This window comes from Hemibagrus wyckioides, linkage group LG07 (assembly GCF_019097595.1).
Source record: "Hemibagrus wyckioides isolate EC202008001 linkage group LG07, SWU_Hwy_1.0, whole genome shotgun sequence".
NCBI classification, from domain to species: Eukaryota; Metazoa; Chordata; class Actinopteri; order Siluriformes; family Bagridae; genus Hemibagrus; species Hemibagrus wyckioides.
This window is the reverse complement of record NC_080716.1, coordinates 15,975,759-15,999,900: the sequence shown is the minus strand read 5'-3', so window position 1 is coordinate 15,999,900 and position 24,142 is coordinate 15,975,759. Positions and strand designations below refer to the sequence as shown.

General features: G+C 41.2%; 1 protein-coding gene across 2 annotated transcripts; it reads left to right on the top strand.

The window, feature by feature from the left end:
- Window positions 1-5,000: 5,000 nt before the first annotated feature.
- Window positions 5,001-22,979, top strand: LOC131356140 (cytochrome P450 26B1). 2 transcript variants are annotated; one of them, XM_058394993.1, is made up of 6 exons: window positions 5,001-5,918; window positions 15,516-15,740; window positions 19,074-19,349; window positions 19,466-19,621; window positions 20,597-20,878; window positions 22,410-22,979. In XM_058394993.1, the coding sequence occupies exons 1-6, from the start codon at window positions 5,715-5,717 to the stop codon at window positions 22,800-22,802; spliced, it is 1,536 nt and encodes a 511-aa protein (XP_058250976.1). In that variant the 5' UTR covers window positions 5,001-5,714; the 3' UTR covers window positions 22,803-22,979. The 2 variants fall into 2 exon arrangements, with proteins under 2 accessions (XP_058250976.1, XP_058250975.1); XM_058394992.1 differs by lacking the exon at window positions 5,001-5,918 and adding an exon at window positions 6,086-6,527.
- Window positions 22,980-24,142: the final 1,163 nt, after the last annotated feature.

Here is a 24,142-nt window from a genome sequence, read left to right as displayed (position 1 = left end):
GGCCACAGTCGGGTTCATATCCAGTGTGAAGCCGTCTCAGACATTTTCAAATACTTTTTTCCAGAAGTACAAATGAAATTTAAAAGAGAGAACAGAGCTATTATGGAGGGGAACAAATGCTCAGATTGTGTTCTATTGTAATTTGTTAGGAAAATGCCTAGAGTCATTATTAAGCTGTTATGATGTATTATTTGTATTGTAATGCCGATTATTCACAGGACAAAATAGAATAGAATAAGATTTGTTGGTGGTAGTGGAGGCCAAGTAACATATTTTGGTGTTAAAATATAAATAGCTGACAGGCAGTATGATGCATCACACTCATCTAAATCTCTCATCTGTTTTTCCTTTTCTCTTGTTCATTTTGTAGTAGACTAATGTCTACACTTCACATAACATAGACATACACAAACACTATTAATTCAATATTATCGGTTTGTATTATTTTTCTCTATAACGCTGGATATAAGTGGAATACTGTAATGTACATAACTTTATCCAAATATGTTTCCAAGCAGCAGGAAGATCATCAGCACAGTGGTCGTTAATATTTCAGTAATATAAGACAATTCCCATCTTCCTGATCAAGGTGAGCAAGACGCTAACTTGGGAAGATTGTCGCTGTCTGTCCTTTTAATTATCACAAAATGAGGAATGAATAGTTAAGGCAAGAGGTCTTAAGAGTAACATTTTGATTTGTGCCCCTTAAGTGTGAGTGTAAAATCCATAATAATTTTAGTGTTAAAGTTAGCAACAGATCTTACAGATAGACTTCTGAATGGCTAATTAGGGTAATCTTGCCTTGGCTAATTTGGACAATTTGTGTCGAATTTACACTTGGCTAATTTATGAACAAAAAAAGAAGACTATTTGTGGTATTGGCAGGTGAGCAATCTGGCAACCATTGATATATATATATATATATATATATATATATATATATATATATATATATACATATATATATATATATATATATATATACATAAACCTGACTGCTGTCTAAATCTAACTTTGTTTTTAGTTCTTTCTTTATGGTTGCAGGACAAGTGTTACCTACTGAAAAACTTAACCGAGCTATGTAATGTATAAGAAATGTGAATTAAGTTATTCGTCTAACTGTCTGCCTGATAATCAATTATTTCAGAACCGAAATTTCGATCTAGTGCAAGTTCACCAAGTGGTTTGTTTCTGGGCTTCATTGCATGAATAATATTAGGGTTTATTAGTCTCCCCATCTATCCAGGTATTCAAGTGATCTTTCAGATATCTGGTTGAGTTACAGCTCATGCATTTCACTAAGTACATGGTTAGTTTGGGAGAACAAAATGACCTGCTGAAATAAATCAAGAAGCCCTATTAAATACCATAAGAAATTGTTTCAGTCTATCACAGAAAGCTAATTTCCCCCCGAAGTTCCATAATGAGGTGGTCAGTGAGTATTGGGAGGAAATGCCATCTTTATGTGCTTTAATATTTTACCGTGAAGCTTCATCCATTTGCCAGTAAATAGTTTGGCTAGAAGTGTATGTCCTTTCATAGATGCCAGTTGTGAAGGCTGCAGTAGTTGATCTGCCGGGATTCTGAGATTTGGCGTTAGACGCATGAGCCGAAGTAGCAGACTATAGGTGTGATTTTTTTCTTTTTCCCTCTATATATTCTTCTTTTCTATAAATGGGTGTATCATAAGACAGCGAATGTCTACTATAATCCTCATTATCAACCAGAGTTGCTTTAGGGTGAACACACACCCAGACACGGAAGGAGTATTTACACCTATAGAGTGCTGTTAAAAGAAGTTCCGATATTTGTGTCATGACCTCTTGGAATAACAAATGCTCAGAATGCTTCACACCCTTCACAACTGGCACAGTGCCGGTGAACAGGTGAATCTTTCACTCTGATCACGTCTGTGCTTGACTTGAGACTTTCCTAGTACAACCTGTAGCTCAACTCAGTTTTTTTTTTAAAACTTATGACAGTAAAAGATATTTCTGTGAATTACTGCTGACTGAACCAAGTTCTTCACTGGATGAAGGAAGGAAACGTGTCTGTTTACTGAAATTTAATTACCATGAAATTCAATCATTTTGATATTTCATACAAGTTTAATTCAAAGCATATTAAAATTTGATATTGAGTAATGGATCCTGATCCTTCATGTTTTATGTATGCACTGGCGCCCTACCGAACATCTTCATTTGACTTGCATTACTGCAGTTTGGGTTTGTAACATTTTCCAATCCTTAGGGATTTCTAGATTTGAAACACCCGGGAAATGTCCACGTTTTATTTATATGAGAAAATCAGAGTGACTCAGCCACTGTTCCCAGTAATGAACACGTACTCTAGAGCCTTTATAGCAGAACGATAAACATCTGACACATATTAAAGTAATCAGAGAAGCTGATAATGACGCCTGTGTTCAAAGGAATCACTCATGATGACTATGTGACTGAACATGTACCAGTCAAATACCAACAAGCATTTCTGTGGAGTTTTCATGGATGTAAATAGATGAGCAATACTAATGGAAAATACGATGAGATACTGAGAAGGGATGCAGATCATTTCTTGTTATTGGTCTTCTTTCATTCAATACCATTTAATGCTTCTTGCTTTGGTTGTTTCAGCCAGTGACACTTATGAATGTGTGTGTGATATGGACAGCCACACAAAATTCCATCTTTGTATATTACTATTGAACATTTTGTCCAGAGTCAGCTGTGTGATAACTACGGATGTGTTATGGAGTCACACCAAACCAATAAAACTCTTCAGCTGCGTTACCTTAAACCAGATGGAGGAAGTGATGGTAGCTTGCCCATGGGGTGACACAGGGATCATTGCATGTAACTGCATGTGTGCTGCTGGGGGTTTTTCCCATCTTACAGCCGTTACATTCCTCTGGATTGTCCCGGGAAAAAAGGTGTAAATTGTGTTTTGGTGACTAAGATATTTGCTTAAGAGGTTAACATTGCTGTCATATTCTAGACCTATGCAGGAATTGGCATCAGAATGGACCGCATGGTCTATTTAGTTATTTGTCAGTAAACTTTGAATATATCGGGTATAAGAAAATTTTATGTAGACATAAATAAATAAATAAATAAATAAATAAATAAATAAATAAATAAACCCTAATAAAGACTTGTAACCACCACCTTTCCTTCTACTTCATATAAACCTGACTTACTTCCCCAAATTCACATTAAAGTGATCTAATCACACTGTTTAACTAATTTAACTCATTTTCCATGGAATATGAATAAATACTTTACCAAGCTTATTGTTGATACTTTTCCAATAGACAAATCAATATCAGTAATGAACCCTGGATATAAAGTTCACACCCGATAATGATCTGAAACTGGAGTAACTCCTGGAAAAGACATTCAATATTCATAAACTAGAAATAAAATAGATTAGGATGTACAGATGTACAAATATTAAACATATAAAAAATAAATAAGTGAAATAAAATAGTATGTAGTTAGGTAAATAATAAAAATAATGCAGGGCTGGCTTTTCTTCTAATAAACCAAATTCAGCACGAGGGTCAGATGTATTGGACCTGGTGTGTGAGATATTATTATTATTATTATTATTATTATTATTATTATTTTGATTCTAACATATAAGATCTCAGTATTAAACACTATCTTGTCTGTAAAGCAGGCTCTCAGAGCTTCAGGTGTGTTGGCTGGTTGAGGTTTGAACTTCAACGTTTCTCAGTAAGTATCCGCTAGGCGGCGCTGCGGCGCTTCAGCACGCGCTCAGACAGCGGCGCACTGACGAGCGCAAACACACCACCGTGGAAAAATATCATTAACAAACAGCATGTAAAAGTGACCCTGACGCTGGATTAACAGAGAAAATAAATGTCCAGAGAGAGAGAGAGAGAGAGAGAGAGAGAGAGAGAGAGAGAATGTCCTTAAGTCCTTGTACCTGCGCTCTGTCTCTCTGTCACTCACGCGCCTGTTACTGCGCACGAAGAATGATAGGAACACGAAATTTTTTAGATGAATCCAACATGGTTTATAATTCCCCTTTTAATGGTGTAATGGTTAACTGGTTAACTCGCTCTCTCTCTCTCTCTCTCTCTCTCTCTCTCTCTCTCTCTCTCTCTCTCAGAGTTATTACATAACTGACCGCGCAGCGTAATGATGCTCTCCTGAGCTCAGTCTAATTGAAACCATATCCCCGCTCACACAGGCGACACTGGAACCTGACTGGCTTTCTGTAGTACGTTTGCTCTTTAAAAGGGAACCACGGATGAATATAATCACAACACAGCTATTTATTTCTCACCAATTGTTTTTTGCGCAATTCTCCGTGCTGTCCTTTAAGGCGCACGGCTGTCTTTGATTTATGGATTGATTCATTTATGAATAATTTCACATATGAATCATCATTTGCGTCTCTTTCAGCCTCGTGTTGACCCGACTCGACTCTCAACCTGCTGCCCGTTTGCCTGAACCTTTAAGGCTTTATGGTGTTAATTCATGACCATAACAAATCATTCTTAATGACACCATTTCTAACATGACACAGCAGTAAACATGATCCTGATGAAAACGACTAAGCATTGCGAATGCCCAGAAGTTAACACACTAGTCCCTACAGGTTTTATTCATTACCAACGCCAAATGAAGTTATCTGTGTAAAATCTTGAGCTGCGCAGCAGCAGGAGCGCTTCAGGCTTCGTGTCGCTGTAGCGGTGCAAAACGTGCTGACCTCTGCGAACAGCGCGCGCACATTACCGGCTCGCAGGTGGAAAGTTCATACTAGTGGGGGACATGAAATTAAAGACTTAGAAAACTTTTAACCTCTCTCTCTCTCTCTCTCACTCTCTCTCTCTCTCTCTCTCTCTCTGGGCATGTATCCAGACCCCGCACGCTCCAGCGCGCTCCGCCTCGCTCCGGTGGGGGGGGCTAAAGGCCGCGCGCGCCCTGGCCCACCGCCTCGCTGCCTCCGCTATATAAACACACATTGGGAGCTCGTTTAGCGACTCGAACTCACATTGAGAAACTATGTGAAAAGAGAGAGAGAGAGAGAGAGAGAGAGAGAAAGAGAGAGCATCAGAAAAAAAGGTAGACAGACGCTCTACAGTCATTTGAAGATTTTCTAGCGCTCTGTAGACATCAGCATCCGTGCACAAGCCGCTGAGGATTATTCATTTTTCTTTTATTTAACCTTACGACCAGTACTTGAATTGAAGTGTATCAAAAATAGTTTACAGGTATATAAAAAAGAGATTTCTGGGGGGTGAGGGAAGTTTTGAGGACTTTTATTTTTTCACATTTTTTTCACTTAGATAGACGAGTTTGAAATTGTCATCAGCTTTCCCACGTGCTTATACTAGTCTGACAAGTTCACGGCACTTTGTCGTTCCTCCAAAAAAACAAAACAAAACAAAACAAAAAAACAACTCCAACATCCACAGAGGAATTTGGTTTTAAAATGATGTGCCAAAGTCTTACTTCGACTTATTTCTATTTGGATACAATTAATTAAGATCCCAACTTTTCTCACCTTTACTGAACTTTTATCATTTAGTTTATGCGAGAGATAAACTGCAGCTGCTGACCGGTCATTCATTTAGCTTATCATTTAGTGAAATACCTGTAGATTAGAAAAAGTCGGTGCAGCGCACGTTCCATTCTAAAGAAAGGCTGAACTCGACTCCAGCTTTCTCGGACACTCGTCGCAATATGCTCTTCGGGAGTTTGGACCTGGTGTCTGCGCTGGCCACGCTGGCCGCGTGCTTGGCCTCAGTGGCGCTCCTGATCGCCGTGTCTCAGCAGCTGTGGCAGCTCCGCTGGACCGCCACGCGGGACAAGAACTGCAAACTGCCTATGCCAAAGGGCTCCATGGGCTTCCCTATCATCGGCGAGACGTGCCACTGGCTGGTCCAGGTAAGCGCAACTCTCTTCTGCTGTGTAATCTTTCTCACATGTCCGAGCGCAACAGGCGCTCCACTCGCCTCTCACCACAACGCTCTTCTTGCCATCTCTTTATTTCTGCTCAGCTTAATTTTACTGACAGTATATATAAATTACTGTATCACTGATACAATCAATCAGTCAGTAAAGGCGATTCCAGTGAATAAAAAATTAGGCATTTTACAATGATGTCTATAATTGCGTCTATAATGGAGTGCCATGCTATAGTTTTTACTGTTTAGCCTGATTTCCTTCTCTCGCTATTCGTCATTTGTTTTGCAAATCGTCGCAGAGACGCGATGAGGATGCCCCAATAAAATGCACGTGCGCACCCTGTCACAAGCGCTCCAACAGTGCTCATGGAGGTGCGCTCGCTTCCCGGTCGTGTTTCAGCATTATCGCTTCAGAGTTTGTCCAGGAAAAGCCTCCCCTGCCATACGGTTAGTGGTCAGTCCACGTGGAATACACTATTTTCCGCTGTCAGGAGAGAAGCATGCTATTCCGACAATGTGGTGTCTAATTACCGGCTTCCGACGCGCGCCAGAGCTGCGTAGCGATGACTCAGCGGAGCGTAAAGCAGAGGTGAGTTCTGGCACTGTTTCGTGATTTTACTGCTCTAAAATTTCGTAAATCAAATGAGTTGAATCGTCGACTTTGTGCTGGGAAATCACCAAACTCCCCAGACTTTGCCACTGCTGGGATTTGCTTCTGCGTAATTGCGCTCCCGGTACGCGTTCTTTGCATCCCAGCATAACAGGAAAGCTTTAATGAGCCAGAGTCGACGTTGTCTTGTGTAAAAGAGTGTGGTGATGCCGTTCAGCACTACTGAAGTAGTCTGCGCTGCTGTAGAAGGGGGAATCCGAGTAAAGCAGCTGAGTGCCACGTTTCTGCGTTCAGCTGGGTGTTTTCCAGTGATGGCCAACTGCCCGAGACCGCTGCAAAATAAGCACCCGTTAGAGCGTAAAAGTTTAGTCCTATTGTTTGCCACCGAAAAAAAAGAAATCGAATAGTTATGAAACATTTTTTCCTGCCAAAGTCTAATTCTCGCGGTAAATGTAGTATTTACTCCCATGTAAAGCTCAATGAAACAATTGCCCTGAAAAGTGCGGATTCATGATCACACACTTAGATACTTGCAGTTTAACCTTCTGTTATGTTGAAGTAGATACTTGCTGCTTTGTAATACAATACCAATCCCAGTGCGTAGCTCTAAACCCAGATCAGAACAGATGAGCTTCTCTGCGCGTAAAACTTTCCAAAACTTGGCAGCATCTGTGCAAAAAAAAAAAAAAAGAAGAAAGCCTGTCTCTGTCTATGAGCAATATATTTAGTCAATCAGATTTAAATCCCTGCACACATGCCAAAATTTTGTCGCGTTCTACTTTTTTTTGTTCAGAACAAACGATCCAGCGTGCACACGTGAAACTCGTCACGTTTTGGTGTGTTCTTTAAAGTGCAGTGTTTCCACACACGGCGCTGCAGACACTTTTTTTTTCATATTCAGGCTCGCCACGCAAAACACGCGTTTTTGGCCACTTCATCGACTTTGGCTCAACACTAGGGCTACGACTAAAGCCCCTATTAAGTCATACTATATAGTATTATATATTATATAGTACGAGGCTTCGGATGTAGACCGGCGTATTCACATACTGCTTAAGTGTGCACGTGACCAGGCTTTTGCACGTTTACAGAGTTTATGATATGGTTTTACTTTAATGATATTTTAACCCACTAGAGCCATGTAGTGTACTTTGGTCTTACAGTACACACACACACACACACACACACACACACGCGCGCGCACACACCTGTTGTTTAGTTTTGCTCGCTCTCTGTTTATGAAATTCGGCCCAATCTACATGGCTTTCTAGATTTTTGGACAAAATCTAAATATATATATATATATATATATATATATATATATATATATATATATATATATATTTATATATAAGCTAAAAAGCTTCTTTTCTCATTCTACTCTTCACGTTACATGAATAATGTGCGATACATTGAACCATTTTCTTATTTATCCAATATTTTATTGTATATATACATGTAAAGGTGTGCACGTGTTTGATACATGCCACAAATCGTTTTAGAGTAGGAATTCCTTTCTCTACATAGCTGTGACATATCCTTTGTACAAAAAAGCACACAAATTAGGCAACATTTATAAAATTGAATAGCTTTTAGTGATTATTGCTGAATCAATGGCAGTCTTTTGCAAAGGGGAGAGACCTGCTGCCATGATGCACAGGTCACTCAGCGGGCACCGGCAAGCAGCCCTTTATGCCACTCGCCCAGCTCAGAACCCCTCCTACACCCTGACCCAGATCACTTTGGGTTGTGGAGGGGGCCACAAAGCCTTCTATGAGGGGGTCACAGTGCTCTCAGTCCCCCTGCTGGGATAAAGGGCACAAGGCCTGGGGCCTGATCAGCATTCCTGAGACATACATAAACTCATACTCTCTCTGCCTCTCATTCACTCACTTGCTCATTCACTCCCACTCTTACCACAGAAAGAGCGATACTCACTCAGTCAACCGTTCCCTCCTTCACTCCCCTGCTCTCTCTCCCAGCTCATCCGGGATTACTGGGCATGAAACAGGAGTGAGTGGCAGCACCGCAGCATGGCCCCTCTTTCACCCCTGGAACGCACCACCAACCCTTCAAACAGCCTCTTGTCTTTGGGGTGGGTTGGGGTGAGGGGGAGAGAGAAAGAAAGAAGCTGGTGGCAAGGGGCTTGGCAGCACCCACAGGAGGTGGCAATGGGGAGGGTGAAAGTGAGAATAAAAGAGGTCCTGGGGTGAACGCTCACACTGCACTGAACAACCGTAATCTCTCTCCGCATACTGTTTCCAGGTCAAAGGGGAGCCCATTCTCCTGGCCCAACCATGTTCAGGCAGCTTCAGAGTCTTTTCGGGCGAATTCTGGCACCTGTTTAAAGCTCTCTTTTTTTTGGCGATTTCTACCTGTTACGCACCAGCCTGCCTTCGGATCTGCATGCAAGACTCCCCATATCGCATTTCCATTACAGTAAGACCCCACGCTTTCTTTTAGCCCTTGGCCCACCCCAGCACCCACTTTGGCAGTCGGGTGCAAGGGCTCTTTCTGGATGATGGATCGAAGAATAATGGGTCTTCCACTTCTCCCTCCTTTATCTACTTCCTCTAATCTCTCACTCTCTTTCTCTCTGTCTATCTGTCTTACTCTCCCTCTTGCATTATTATTACCTCAGTGGAGGCTATCCAATGCACAGAGACATTCCAGCTGGCTATTTCAGTACATGGATATATTATGTGTATTTATAGTGAAGGTGCAGATTAGCATGGAGGACCTGCCATCCCACGCAATGTTGTTACATGCAACACTAAATCAATAAATATGGCAGCTTCTAGCCACTGAAACACGTAATCATCTCCTAGGGGATGGAGATGGGGGAGAGAGAGAATGGATGCCAAAAAATGAAGGGAAAGCCAAGGAGGTGGAGATAGATGGAGCCTACGTGAGCGCCAATCTAAACAGGGATTACGTTTTTCAAATCCCTTTGCTTTGTCTGTCATTCTCCTTTTCTTATGTGACCCTTTCCATGTCTTTCTGATGTGCTTCAAATAGCATGCAAAAAATAAAAAAAATTCTTTCTCCTCTCTTCCTCAAACCCCCACGACCGCTAAGCAGCCCAGCTTTTGGGTCACCCCCTTGCTGATCTGAATAAATATAATTAAAAGAGTTTTTGTGGTTGTAATAAAGGGGTCATTTGTATAACATTTCCACAGCCACACAAAGGCTACATTTATGGAGCGGGAGACTCGACCGGTGTCCAATTTACACAGAAATTTGTATTTTTAGTTTGTATTTTAGGCTGCACAGTGTGTGAAAGGGGCCAGTGGAAAAAAGTAGTTCCCTTTATTGCACCCCTTGTAAAATATCTGATAAATTTCTTTTCAAACGTAAAAGAAACTATTGAGAATGGCGGGTTAACCTCTTCATGACCAAAGCTGGCTACAATAGAACAGACCTGTCCTGTGTTTTTTTTTAACACACACCACACACACACATCTGGTACCTACTACTATTTCAATATCCAGTGCGTCTGAGTCCATCTCTGTTTGTTCTTCCATCTATCCTCTTTACATGTCTCTCTTTCCAGACACATTCTCAATCTGGCCAGTTCCTCATTCCTTCACTTTACCACCACTACTAACCCTTCATTCCTTTGAGTGAAGCGGGGTTTAGGCTTTCTGCATAAATAAGCTTGACAGCCTAAATACATGTGGGTTAAGAGGGGGGAAACAAAAGAACAAAACCTTAACTCAGCAATGAAATTTTTCTTTTCCCCATGAGCCTACTAATATCATTCACTTAATCTTTTCTCTTTGGGATTGAAAAACACGCTCCTGTACTCTGATGCAGCACTTGTACAAAATATTAAAGTTTTTGACTTGTTGCAACAACTGCTTAGACAGTCTATGTTGTAATATACATAAAATAAGCCTCTTCATACATATGCAAAAGACACTGTAAAGTGAATACCGCTGTGTGTGTGCACACATGAGAGGACTAGTATACAACAGAGAGTGTGTGTGTGTATCTGAGTGAGAGAGAGAGTGAGAGAGAGAGTAAACTGCAGATTATTACCTCATTGCTTTTCCAGGGTGTGTGGCACTTTCGTGCGTCAGTCGCCCTTTTGGGGTTTTCCTTCTCTTTTTTTCGTGTACTTTCTCTGCACGTCTGTGCCTCGGTGGCTTCGTGAGAAGGGGGCGGACATTTCTCACCTTCTAGCCAAATGTCATCTGGCCTGCCACACCTCGCTCGCTTTCCCTCAACGTTTTGTCTTGCAGAGTGCTCTGCTATTTCCAGAGGAGCGACTCATCCGGCTTTTAAGCTGCAATCATTGTGCAGCCCATTTTGCACCATCCCTTGCCATCATTAATCATATTGTTAGTTTCAAATGTGTGCAAGCTTGTGCTTGTCAGTCTGCAATTTCCACTTGGGTATTACCTTCGGATTGCAGGGTTATTTAAGTTACTGTGAAACGCACATTATGAGGTTTTTTGTATTTGTGTATGTATGTAGGCGTGTGAGAGAGCTCCCATGCTGTGTGTGTGTGTGTGTGTGAAAGACGGCCTTGTCCTTACCCTATAGTACATCTCTGAAAACGGCTCCTTTCTCTTGCAGTGCACAGTCCAGGAGCTGACAGGAGTGTAGACATGAACGCACACACAAACTTTTGGAGGGTGGGATGACGAGATTTAGGTGTCAGCAAGAGGCTAAACTGCATCCGAGGGGAAAAATAAATGTACACCCAAACACTCAGGTTTCACAACGTGGTGACATTTGTTTCTCCTTGCGATGCTTTTCGGGTTGAATTTGGACTCATGCTTCTTTGCATGTATGTGAGCGTGCTAGTGTTACCTTCTGCCCTCACACTCACTTGATATGTTCACGTCTCGATCACATTACTTTAACAGTGGATGTGGTGACCATCTAACCCTCACACACACACACACACACACACACATTTTCGTGCCCACACTCTGACAGTGACAGTCTCAATCCCATCAGAACATGGTCTGTATAGTAGAGGGCTAGTGTTATACATTGGCCAAATATCTAGTCTTGCTGTTCTAAGACAGTGCAGTTGCCAAGGATTTCTGCCATTTATTCTCGTCATTGTCCACTGCTACCTACCGAGACATCAACCACAGTTCAGTTGGGTTTTATATGTTAGAATTCAGTCCTGTTAGACTGAATTTCACTTCTTACTTTCACATGCCAGAATCACTGAATCTACTGTTACATTGATCATTCATTTTTCTTTAAAGGAGATATATAGATTGCATTAGGAAAGAGCTGAATACAGAAAAAAGACTGAGATGAAAAACAACATATTTACAAAGTTAAAAGGGAGGAGTTTAAGCTGAGGCAACTGTAGCCACAAAGCACTTATTCATTTCTGTGTTCAAACTGTATCTAAAGGCGCTTGTCATTACGGAGGTGAACCAGAGGTGAATGGAAGGAGCGTAATTTATACACCCCTGCATTGAGAACAAGATTTAGCCCTTTCTCTTGTACAATCCAGAAAAATCCAGAACATATATGGATTAACTTTTACAGCAGTTTGGGCTTGCCCATTGTTGTATGCCATATGCAACGGAAGACATTTAGTTTTATACGAAATTGGGGTTTATATGTTGACAGTGAGTTGATGACATAAACATACTATTAATATGCATTTACATTAATTGTTGGTAAATTTTTCCCTCAATTCATTTGGATGACTATGACCAATTCCCAGCAATTATACATCTTCTTATCTGCCAATCTTTCAGCTTTTGTTCCCATTGGAATGTCTCTGGAACATCAGGATTTCTGGAAATGACAATGCTGGAAAGATACTCTTTGACACTGTGGCTAATTAAGCCTACTTCCACAACACCAAATGTTTATTTAAAAGCTGTCAATCAACCTCATAAAGACCAGAACGGACTTTCATTTACACCATGGCATGTACATTTAAAATGTTCTGAAAGCCAGGAAACTTAAGTAACTTAAATGTTGCCGCAGGATAAGACCTTGATTGATTGAGAAATCCACCTTGCACCTCTTAAACAACCAAACACATGTAAAAAATATGTGCAACAATCAAAAATGCCTCAGCTAGAGTAATTACTGAAACAGATTGATCACATCTTTCTGTTAATCTCCCCATCACATAAATAAATAGGAAATTTCTGAAAGGAAATTTATACTGGAATCATGGAAACAACCGTTCACTTGTCCTTGAATATGATAAGCACATAATTGTATGTTAATGCTGCCAAACATTCTTTAAAAAAAAATATATTTTTCATGTCCTCACCACACTTTAACTTTTTAGTATAATCGGGTTATAATACCCACGTAAACACATGCTCAAGTCGGCACTCCAGTGCCAGTGTACTGAGGTGAAGTGTATACGGGCCAACCCTCTCTATCAGCCAAACAAGCAGGAAAAAGCCCCTCATGCAGCTAAAATTATACCTCCAAAAGAAGCGTCTGTGTGCTGCGTGCTATGAGAAACAGGTCACAAATCTTGCATTAGTAATGGAGGAGGGGGCAAGGTTAGCAAACAGCTCCAACTAAGCTCCCTGCTATTGGATCAGTATGTGAGTGCGCATGTGTGTGTATGAGACTGCGAGGTTACAGTGGGTCTTTATGTGCATTGCAGAAATCCCAAGGGCTGCAGTCAATTACTGTGTATTATAAAGAGCAAGAGGCTTAGGTACTAAGAACTCTGTCATAGCTCCTTACTCCAGTGCTTCAGATAAAATGTTCGTCTAACATGAGTAACATGAGTACATCAAACTACATGTTGCCAATGTAGGATGAACAGGGAATTTTTTTTGTTTGTGTTGTCTCATTTTTCACTACTAAATCATATGTATTGTTCAAGTGCGATATGTTTTCTGGATATATGTTTGTTAGCAAGTAATTTTGCCCGAGGACGTCTGTAATTACATGTAAAAATAAATTTGCACAGGATAATCAGTATAAATCAAGGAGATGGGACCGACTTCTCAAAGTCACATGCTCATTTTATGTATGCTACACACTTCATATTCTGATTTCTTTGACCTTTCATTATAAGATATATTTGATCTATTATAAGGTTTTGGTCATTCAATTTAGTAGGTTGTGTGCCCATAGCACGTATTTGGATGATATCTGTGCTAGGAACTCAATAAATTTTAAATGTCATGAAAATTTAATTATTTTCTTGTATTCTTAAACTGAGGCGCACATGCACAGTTTAATATGACAATAAGGATGCAACAAAAATCACAGAGATACACAGTAATAACAGTATTACCAAACCTTCTGATCTCAAACTAACCCAGTTCGAATAGGGCTTAAGCTCGACTGTGTGCAGGACTGTTCTGCTTCACGTCACTGTAGCTGTCTCAGAAACACTTAATTGCACCACGATTATTCCCCTCCGGCCGCACCCTGCACTGAGCGTTAGCTATTACCCTGATTAGGAGGGTCATTCAAGCCAAGCTGGCCCATAGCCATGAAACTCTTCTCTGTTTTACCTCCTTGCCAGTGCCATATTCTAAACTCTGTATTTGGGATCCCCCCTGACTAGTGGTCAACTGTGTAATACCTAATAACTGCAACTAAATGGATGTACACTGAGTTGCCAGTTTGTCACATGTATCAAGAAGACCAGCCATTTAAACATCAGTTAATGTTAAAATTTAAAACACTGCAAAAACATGTAACTACATTCACTTTGAACATGAGATGATATTTGGCTCTAGGTTGTAGGATTTCCCAAACAGCTATCACCCTAAAATTGAAGCTTTATGAGTTCACCAAAAATTGAGTGTATCAGTAGGGTACTTGTGCTAAGTGAGAACAGTGCAGGTCTGGGGTTAGCGGTTTAATGGCATGGGAAATGTTTGAAATAAGGTGGAAAGGGCTATTTGCAGCGAGAATACTCAGCTGTAGCACATTTTTATATGATACAACATTCCAGCACAATACATCCAGCATCTTGCCAATCCTGCATCACGTGCCATTCTGAAGCCCAAACAAAGTTCAACCTGACACTAGCTGAGTATATCTAATAAACTGGCAACCTAGGGTATAATAAACTAGCTCTGAACTAATCCAAGAGTAATCCCACAGCCAGATTACATAACACTTTTAAAGGGCTCTAAACTATTATGTTACTGATTATGTCATTGTAATTTGTAACCTGTACTGGATTCAATTTCCCAACACTGAATGTGTATTAACATTAAGACTGTAGTAAACCATGGGAGGGTCAGAGTTGTGTGGTCTAATGTGAAGATGGGCTGTGCAGTGGTAAGTTTTGAAGGGGATTATTTGTGTAATGATAAAGATACAAATATAAGCCATGCAACCCCAGAAATTAGCCAGTGTTCTGACCCAGAAGGCAGAAACCAGGGTTTTTGTGCTGAAATCTTAGACCTGAGCAGAAAATTCACAGGATGTATTGGATCAACTCACTCACTGACACATTAGATCACTTCTCCCCTGTGATCTCAGGGGCTAAACAAGAGCCCCCCACTGCTAATCGCTACAACTAATCCACTTACAGAATGTCTGCCACGAACTGGACCTTTGCAACCTTGCAAAACAGAATCAAATGCATGGGGTAATCCCTTGGGGCTAATGCTGCTTTGTTATAATAGGTATTAGTGCTAACACCTCATCCGTGCTGTAATAACCTGCTAACAACTCCAAAAGCCCTCCAGCTTATATTAAGGTGGGGAAGACAGGGACAATGAACCCTGTCTGTATTAAGAGACCTTAGTGAGGCTATTTAGCAAATACCTGTGGAAGCACGTACAGTAGAAAAAAAACAGCCAGTTGTCCTATTTTAGGTTTCCCATGCTGTTGAAATGAAAACTACATTGACCCTTTCTAATGTCCACCATAAACTAATGATTTCAGGTTTCAGCTTTTAGAATTGAATGCTTCATATGAATGCTGCACTGTCTAATTCATCCAACAGAATTATTCCTCACCATCCTTTTCCCCTCTTTTATATAGGGTGCAGGGTTCCATGCTTCGAGGAGGCAGAAGTATGGTAACGTGTTTAAAACTCACTTGCTGGGCCGTCCAGTGATCCGAGTGACGGGAGCAGAGAATGTACGGAAGGTGCTGATGGGGGAACACAGTCTAGTGAGTGTGGACTGGCCCCAGAGCACCAGCACTCTTCTAGGACCCAACAGCCTTGCCAACTCCATTGGAGACATCCACCGCAAGAAGAGAAAGGTGAGATTCAAAACAATTTCTCAGTAATATCAAGGGAAGGTGCAAACAAAAATAATAACTACACAAACAGGATTAAAAACACAGTCTATGCACATTTCTACTAGAGATCAGTTATGAGCTTTCCGTTTAGAAAATCAAACAGACTGTACAGATACATAGAAATTCCCACATTCTCTCAAATACACAATGCCGGTTGGCTTCATGGTAATAAAAGCTTTAATAAAACTCGGTGCATTCACTCATTCTCTTTCTTACTAGTCACTAAGAGATAGCAATACAGAAAGCCAGACAGCAGAGTAGGCTCTCTGGGACAAAGCGTAAAAGAGAGAGAGAGATAGTAGGCCAGATTTGACAGAGAAGTAAATTTCATTCTTTCTGTCTTGTCCCATCCCACTTTGGCCCCAGATATCAGCTCACTAGCAGGATATTATAAATCCTCTGTCCTCCAGTCTGACCTATTGTCCAGGGCCAAAATGGCTCTTTTGCTCCGTCTGATCCCATCCAGGCTGACATGGGCTCGGGTTTCCCTCACACACCTGTCCCATTAAGGGGTCAGAGAAGTGTAATCAGTCTGCTTAATCCTGCAGGCCTGGGGCCTCATGCAAGCCCCACTAATGATCACTAATTAGTCAGCCTGCCTCAGACACACAAAGACGGCCTTATCTGCTCTGAGGCCTGTGGCAGGCTGGAGCCATGCAAGCCACGTTACACTGACTGCAGTGTCATATGTATACACATTTGTGTTCAAATATGGGGCAAATTTTAATAATGCACAGTTTATTCACTCATTTATGAGCTCAGATATATGCAGTGAAGCTGAAAAGTTGTCTAGCCATCAAATGCTGGTAGACATATTCCATCACCTTTCTGGACAAATGTGTCATTGATGAATTCCTTGCTTATGTCTCCATTATGTCTGTGATGGAAATTTCCCCCTCAGCACACTTGGAAGCTGTTCTAGGATTTATGCCAATAAGACTCAGCTCTTGAACTAATCCATCACTAAAGCTACATGAGGAGAGCCTTGTGCTGGCCTGGGGCTTCTAACACTAAAACAACACTCACAACAATAACACAAACACAGGCCAGGGCAAAACCCTAATTCTTCCTGCTTCCCTAAGACCTTTGGGATAGCTGGCCCCAGGCATGCCCTGGAAGCAAATCTGCTTCTGGAAATCCCATGTAGAATTTAGCTATAAATAGCTGTTGATGGTTTGGAGGAATTGGACGATTCCATAAGGTGTACACTCTTAAAGATTTAACTGAACCAAATGTCAGTAAATGCGCATCATATTTCTCTCCCGATTTATATTCATCTTTTGTGTCTTGGCTATGCTGTCTGGACTACTATCTTCTTCACCTGAATTCATTGTACCTTTGGCACATTTTTGGCACATTTTCCAAGTAAAAACAGGTAGATGGAGAGACAGAGATGGAGGAGCACTGTAGAGTGTAGTTCTCATGCTGGGAAGATGATGAGGTGATGAGGTGTCATTCAATTATTCATTATGACACTGGAGGTGGAAAAGGCAAACTGTTGCATCCACTGCATTGGCCAGTAGAGGTCAGAGTCCTTTAATCCTACAGTTTGCTGGCTTTTCAGCAGATTTCTCCATCTGAATGAAGGATTGTGTTTTAGTTCTGAGAGTTAGAGGGGGAGGAGCATGGAGCGTAGTGTAGTAAGAGTCTGAGAGACACAGAGAGGGGGGTGAGAAAAGAAAAAAGAAGAAAGAAGCCTTTACATTCTGCTCAAACCAGCAGCTTCGAGCTGTTTCATATAATTTAAGACATATGGAAATGATTAAGGCCGGGAAGTTTCAGAAGGGGTGTGTGTGTCAGTGTATATGTATAAGGGAACACAAGAAGCCCCTCTTTTTGTAATGAAGACAGAGGAGTGGCTTGACTTTTCTCCAGCAATATATGGAGTGCCCCAAAATCATCGGTTGGCAAAAGGTGTATTTTACTTACATCTGTACTGTAGACTGCAGACAAAGTGCTCTCCTCTAGTGAAAAGCAAAGCTCTCAAGCACACGAATAAACACGGAATAGCAATGAATTACACATGTGTGCTCTTTAGTGTACAGGCCTTAACTAAACAGGAGCTAATAGAGGTTTGGTTATGTTTACCATATCCTTGCGCGTGTACACTCATTACACACCCTTTTGCCTGGAAAGAAGGTGACAGTGATAAGTTGGACAGTGATTGAATGCACACTGGCTGAGTGTGGGGAAAGAAGGGACAGAAGTAATTAAGGTAAGCAAAGCAAATAGGGGGAATTATTAAGTACCTAACTTCTTCTCAGGCTGTGATCTCACTATTGTTATCAAGTATCTATTGTTATCACTAAATTATGATTGTTCATTCATTCAGAGCTAAGAAGGAAAAAGACACACTGTGATCTGAAAGTAGACCAGCACATAAGGGCTGCATTTAAGAGAGTAAAGACAGGAGACAGAGCAAAATGCCATGATGCATAGAGACAGTGAGAGAAAGTGAGAGATGGAGGGAGGACCTGAGAGTTTTGTCACCAGCTCCAACCCGTCATCTTTACAACTCTGGAAAACCTGGCCAGAGCCAAGGTATTTGGGGGTGAGATGGCATATAAAAAGTACTATTGTTAGTTGGCAGTGCTGGGGTTTTTAAGGGGGAACATAGATGTTATTTCACCAAACAAACCTGCGCGAATGAGGCACATTTGAAATGCACTGCTGTAGCCAGGAAAATCTTACCTTCCCTGCTCACTCTCTCTGCTGATGGAGAAGGAAACTCTCTCTGTCCAGGTCCACTATAATGGAGGGATGGGGAGAGGGAGGCAATTAAAAGCGAAAAGGTCAGAAATAGTGGGGACTTGTGAGTTAATGAAAATGTTCCATGTCCTTTGATGAAAGGAAAATAAACCAGTGCGACAGCTGCTGTTGTGTGGCTTCAGGATAATATTTAGATGACATTTCTGCCCTTATTTCTTTTGAGCTTGGTCTCGGGTTTTTCGGGCTCAGGGGAATTGTGGAACATGGAGTTTTGAAAAGAGAATCCACACACCTGTTTCCAGAATCCTAGACTTGATGAGTGTATTTAGGGCAGAACTGAACTGAGATGCTGGCAGTTAAGCATTTTTGTGGAGGTTGTGTATAATTTAAAGAAGTGTCAATCAAGGTGGGATAACCCAACCACCTGCTCATCAATGCCAGATTTCACATACAGGCAAAACTGAGCTTCTTAGTCAGACACTTGTGTACTGACTTGTCACTTTATTCAGTGTGCATAATTATATGCCTGTAATATAGAAAGTGAATTATCAATAGTAACCAGTTAAACATTTTCTCTCTGGACAGATCTTTGCTAAAGTCTTCAGCCATGAGGCTCTAGAGAGCTACTTGCCTAAGATCCAGCAGGTGATCCAGGAGACTCTACGTATTTGGAGCTCCAACCCAAATCCCATCAATGTGTACCGTGAGTCTCAGTACCTGTCCTTTCAGATGGCTGTCCGTGTGCTCCTTGGTTTCCGCATTTCAGATGAAGAGATGCACTTCCTTTTCCACACCTTCCAGGAGTTTGTGGACAATGTTTTTTCATTGCCCATTGACTTGCCCTTCAGTGGTTACAGAAAGGTAAGTGGCTATAGCATCATCATTTAGTGTGCACCCCAAACTAGTGAAAAAAACACTACACTAAATTGGCAGTCCATCATAATTACAGTCCGGTATGTGTCAATGTCTTTGTCTAGGGCATTCGTGCAAGGGACACACTTCAGAAGGCCATCGAGAAAGCCATCAGGGAGAAGCCACTGTGTACACAGGGGAAGGACTACTCTGATGCCTTGGACGTGCTTCTGGAGAGTGCCAAAGAAAATGGGACAGAGCTCAGCATGCAGGAGCTAAAGGTTCTTACCACTCCTTATTAATCCTCAGTTTTAGATGGAGCACATGTTGTCCATACTCTTTGTTTAAAGCTGGCTGTTTCGTTATCCTCTTCCTGGGAGGCACTGTGTGACTAAGCATAAAGAACTTGAGATTAAAATTAAGTCTAATCCCTTTGAAAAGAAGAGAATAGATTTTACGTGTAACTGATCTCATGCCTGAAAATCATGAGCTTGTTTGAACTTTCTGTTTTTGCTTCAAATTATTCTCACAGTCAGATAAAATATGATTGTACTTTAAAAACAGGGACTGATGTTATTATTTCAGTCCATTTTGGACACTTTTCAGGCATTACACCTCTCTTTGCAGAACTATGCCACAGTAATCTCAAATATAAAATTTTTACATATACTTCTTTTAAGTATACTTCTCTTACTGAGTTTCTACCGTCATCATTGTTCTTCCTTAATTTTTTCTGCCTGTCACACCAAAATCCACAATTGCACAGCTTTTTTGTGGTTCCATTTCTGGGGTATTCAGAGAATTCAAAAGGAGAGAGGTCAAATATACATTCCCAGTCCCCGATTCCATTGCAAAAGCCAACAGCTGATTTCTTTGCTCTTTAGACTTTGTTACCGCCATGGGTTAGAGAGGCATGCTTCTTGATTTTCAGACAGGAACAGATGGGTGGATCCCCTCAGGCCTGTCAGCGTTGGCTCACTGGCATACCATTTAGACAAATGAAAGTAAAAACCTGACCTCTGTAACATGGCTGCCAAGCCAAAGATTTGAGTGCGCGCCCTCTCTCCTCCACAAAACACATACAAAGCAGGAAAAGACACCAAAGTTGTGGTCACAGGAATTGCTGCACTGTAGGCCACATCAATTTTTGAGGAGATGTTAAGATTCCAAATACTGTGTTAATATTAGTGGTTCAACTGGTTTGCCTGTAGGTCTGTGTGGTCGCTATCGCTCATCTCTCTTTATTTTGTCTCCAGGAATCCACCATTGAGATGATTTTTGCTGCCTTTGCCACTACGGCCAGTGCCAGCACCTCTCTGGTCATGCAGTTGCTGCGGCACCCAGCGGTGTTGGAGAAGATGCGTGAGGAGCTGCGCAACTGCGGCCTTCTGCATGACGGCTGTTTGTGCCAAGGTGAACTGCGGCTTGACAGCATCTGCAGCCTCAAGTATCTGGACTGCGTCATCAAGGAGGTGTTGCGCCTTTATGCACCAGTGTCAGGGGGATACCGCACTGCCATGCAGACCTTCGAACTTGATGTAAGTTACAGAGATGCCATGCTATGAACTGCTCAAAATGAATGCATTTAACTGGCAAGGGTTGGGTCCACTTGTCCCCTTAAGAGGGAAGCATCAAGTCAGAAAAAAGTTCTGAAAGTTCTAAAAAGATCTCCTTTAGCCTAGGATGAAACATTTCTTTCCTAATGGGAGTAGTCTCTTCCAGGATCACTCCACCCTCTCCACAGGGCATGAGGCTCACTGAATGGTTTGAGGAGTATGAAATGATATAAATTCATATGCTTTGGCCTTTGTGGTCATCAGATAGTTGAAGTTGAGGGTTTATCATTTTGAAGACAGTATGAAAGATTTGTAGACTCTTATTGTAGAAATGATGCACAGAAGTAGTTCTGGTGGCCCAACAATGTGCTATGACAATTTACATTGTTTTTTTCCCTTTAAATTAAATCACAGATCTGTACATATAGGATTCAGTGGCAGCATGTAAGACAGAGTACATGAATTTTGTTATTATGCAATAGATGTCAACATTAGCTTCTACAGTACAACATATGCCAATGTAAGAAATGTGTCAATTACAGTGGAGTAGTCATCTGAGATACAGTGCTCAGCATTTAGTGCTGATCCAGCTGTGAAATGTCCAATATTTGCGGTCAAACCAAACAAGAATTAGATTTTTCTGGCAACAATGCTAATTCATTTGAATGGAAAGGATACAGGATATGAATGAAGAATTTGCTTCCCATTGTGGTTCATTAATTTAAGGCTAATCTAGGCGAACTTTATTCCCACAAATTTGCAAACCTTGGATGTGTGAACTGAGCGAAAAACAAGAGTTCTGTTACACTGGACTTTTGCCTTACTATTTTCTGAACCCATTCAGTGATTATGTCTTTGTACTCTGTATGTTCATTGCAGACTATATAATCACAATACTATACTAAAATTCTCCTCTGTCAGCCAAACCAACTTAGAGTTTTTCTATTCCAGAGTTGATAAAAATGGCTGAAGTTTTCACACTTCTAAATAAGACCTTCTGACTGGCTGTAGTGTGACCTCTCAGAGCCAAAAGAAAAAAGAAAAAAAAAACACCAGTTACATCACCAACAATGATGGCAGTCAAAAACTGACTTTATACCACATGGCAGTGTGAGCAAAGCAACAGGCAGCAAAACAGAACATCTGTTTTATATACATGGCAGTTTTTGACAGAAAGATACTGTCTACGCAGACAAACTGACATTTGCTCATTCACTCAATGTCTCTAGTTGCGGAGAAAAAAAATGCACCGAGAACAGAGCAGCATTGATGAACAGCAGTGAGCTGTCTTTAGAGCACCAGTGCTGCAGAATAACTGTTGCTTGTAGTTTAGAGTTACTAAAAATTGAACTCTCAAGTTAGCTAGCTAATAATACTTTTATAGTGTAGGTTTTAGAATATGTAGAATATATATATATATATATATATATATATATATATATATATATATATATATATATATATATATATATATATGCTCATTGTGTTTTCTTTTTCTACCTATCATATACAGGGTGTGCAAATACCTAAGGGTTGGGGTGTTATGTACAGCATCCGAGACACTCATGACACGTCAGCCGTTTTTAAGGACGTGGCGGCCTTCGACCCCGATCGCTTCAGTGCAGAGCGCAGTGAGGACCGCGAGGGCCGCTTTCACTACCTGCCCTTTGGAGGTGGTGTGCGCTCATGCCTGGGGAAACAGCTGGCCACACTCTTCCTCAAGCTGTTGGCCGTAGAGCTGGCTGGGGGGAGCCGCTTCGAGCTGGCCACGCGGACGTTCCCACGTCTGGTCTCCGTCCCCGTGGTCCACCCGACTGATGGCCTCCGAGTCAAGTTCTTTGGCCTAGACTCCAACCAGAACCAGATAATGTCCAAGACAGATGAGATGCTTGGTGCCACTGTGTGAGAGGGGAAAGGTGGAGGAAGTGGATGAGAGAGTTATTTTTTCAAGCGGCAAAAATCTAGTGAGTTGATAGAGACACTCTTCTTTGTCAGTTTCAAGATGTCATTTTTGTTTGCCAAAAATGTACAGTCTATCTTTTTCTATAAAAATATAAAAGGTATAATAAAAAAAAAACATAAACATAATACAAAGACCATTAAGCGATGCTAAGACCATTAAGTGATGCTGTGAGAAGGAGGGCACAGGATGAACAAAATGTTAAAATTAGGACTGGAAGTTTCAAAAAGAAAGAGGGATGTTATGTGTGTCCAGCTAAGTAGATATCACAGGGTATGGGCAAGTGTGTGCTCACAGTGAAGTGAGGACATGAAGAATCATTCTTATTATAGCCTGAGGTCTAGTACAGGGGTATCTTTCAGGGTTTGTGTGTGTGTGTGTGTGTTGTTTGTTTTCATTTTTGTATGTCTGTAAAACAAATACTTATCTACATGTACATGTGGTTTTGGTCATATATGTATGTTTGTGTACCTATCTGGAGGGCTGGGGTGGCTTCAGGCATTTAGGAATGTAGAAAACAGTGTAAGCTAGAAAGAATAAGAGGAGGATGTAATTACTCAGGTGTGTAAGTAGAATAGGAGGACTGTGTAGACTAACCCAATACTATGTTGTTTCTGTACCTGCACATAAGTGACAATTTATTATCATATTTTTACTTCAGTGTGTGTGCGTGTTTGTGTGTCTGAAACAATGAGAGAAAGAGAGAACGTAAAACAAAATGCTCAACCTGTGTGTTATTATAATTGTTTTGTGTGTTTTTTTTTCATTGATGTCACGTTGAATTCTCTCTGTGTTGTCTCCGTGATGTCAGGTTGCATCAGGTGTATGTGTGTGTGTGTGTGTGTGTGTCTGAAAAGGCATGAGACTCTCGAAACAAGCTCGGGACAGAGAACGTTCATACTGCAAAGCGTATATTCAGAAAAGATCACTACAGAACACAGAGTTTGCAGGCCACCATATTTGCTGCTTGAGAGTCAGGATGTTATTCGCGTGTCTGAGCAGAGCACTGTCTGGCCTCTGCTGAGAGGGACTGTTCTTTTTCCTGCTGCTCCACCTTGCAACACTATGATGCAAATGGAAAAAAAGGTCATTCGACGAAGAAAACAGATTTGCCGATCATCAGCGTGTTGTTTTGTTTGGCAAATGCAACCTTCAATGCCACTTCACACAAACTATTTATGTGAGTGACTTGCAGTGAGATTGAAAGAAAGGGGCACTAGGACCTTTGGTGGGAAAAAAAAAAACCTATGGAAGACCTTTATCACTTCTTTCACACATCATGCATT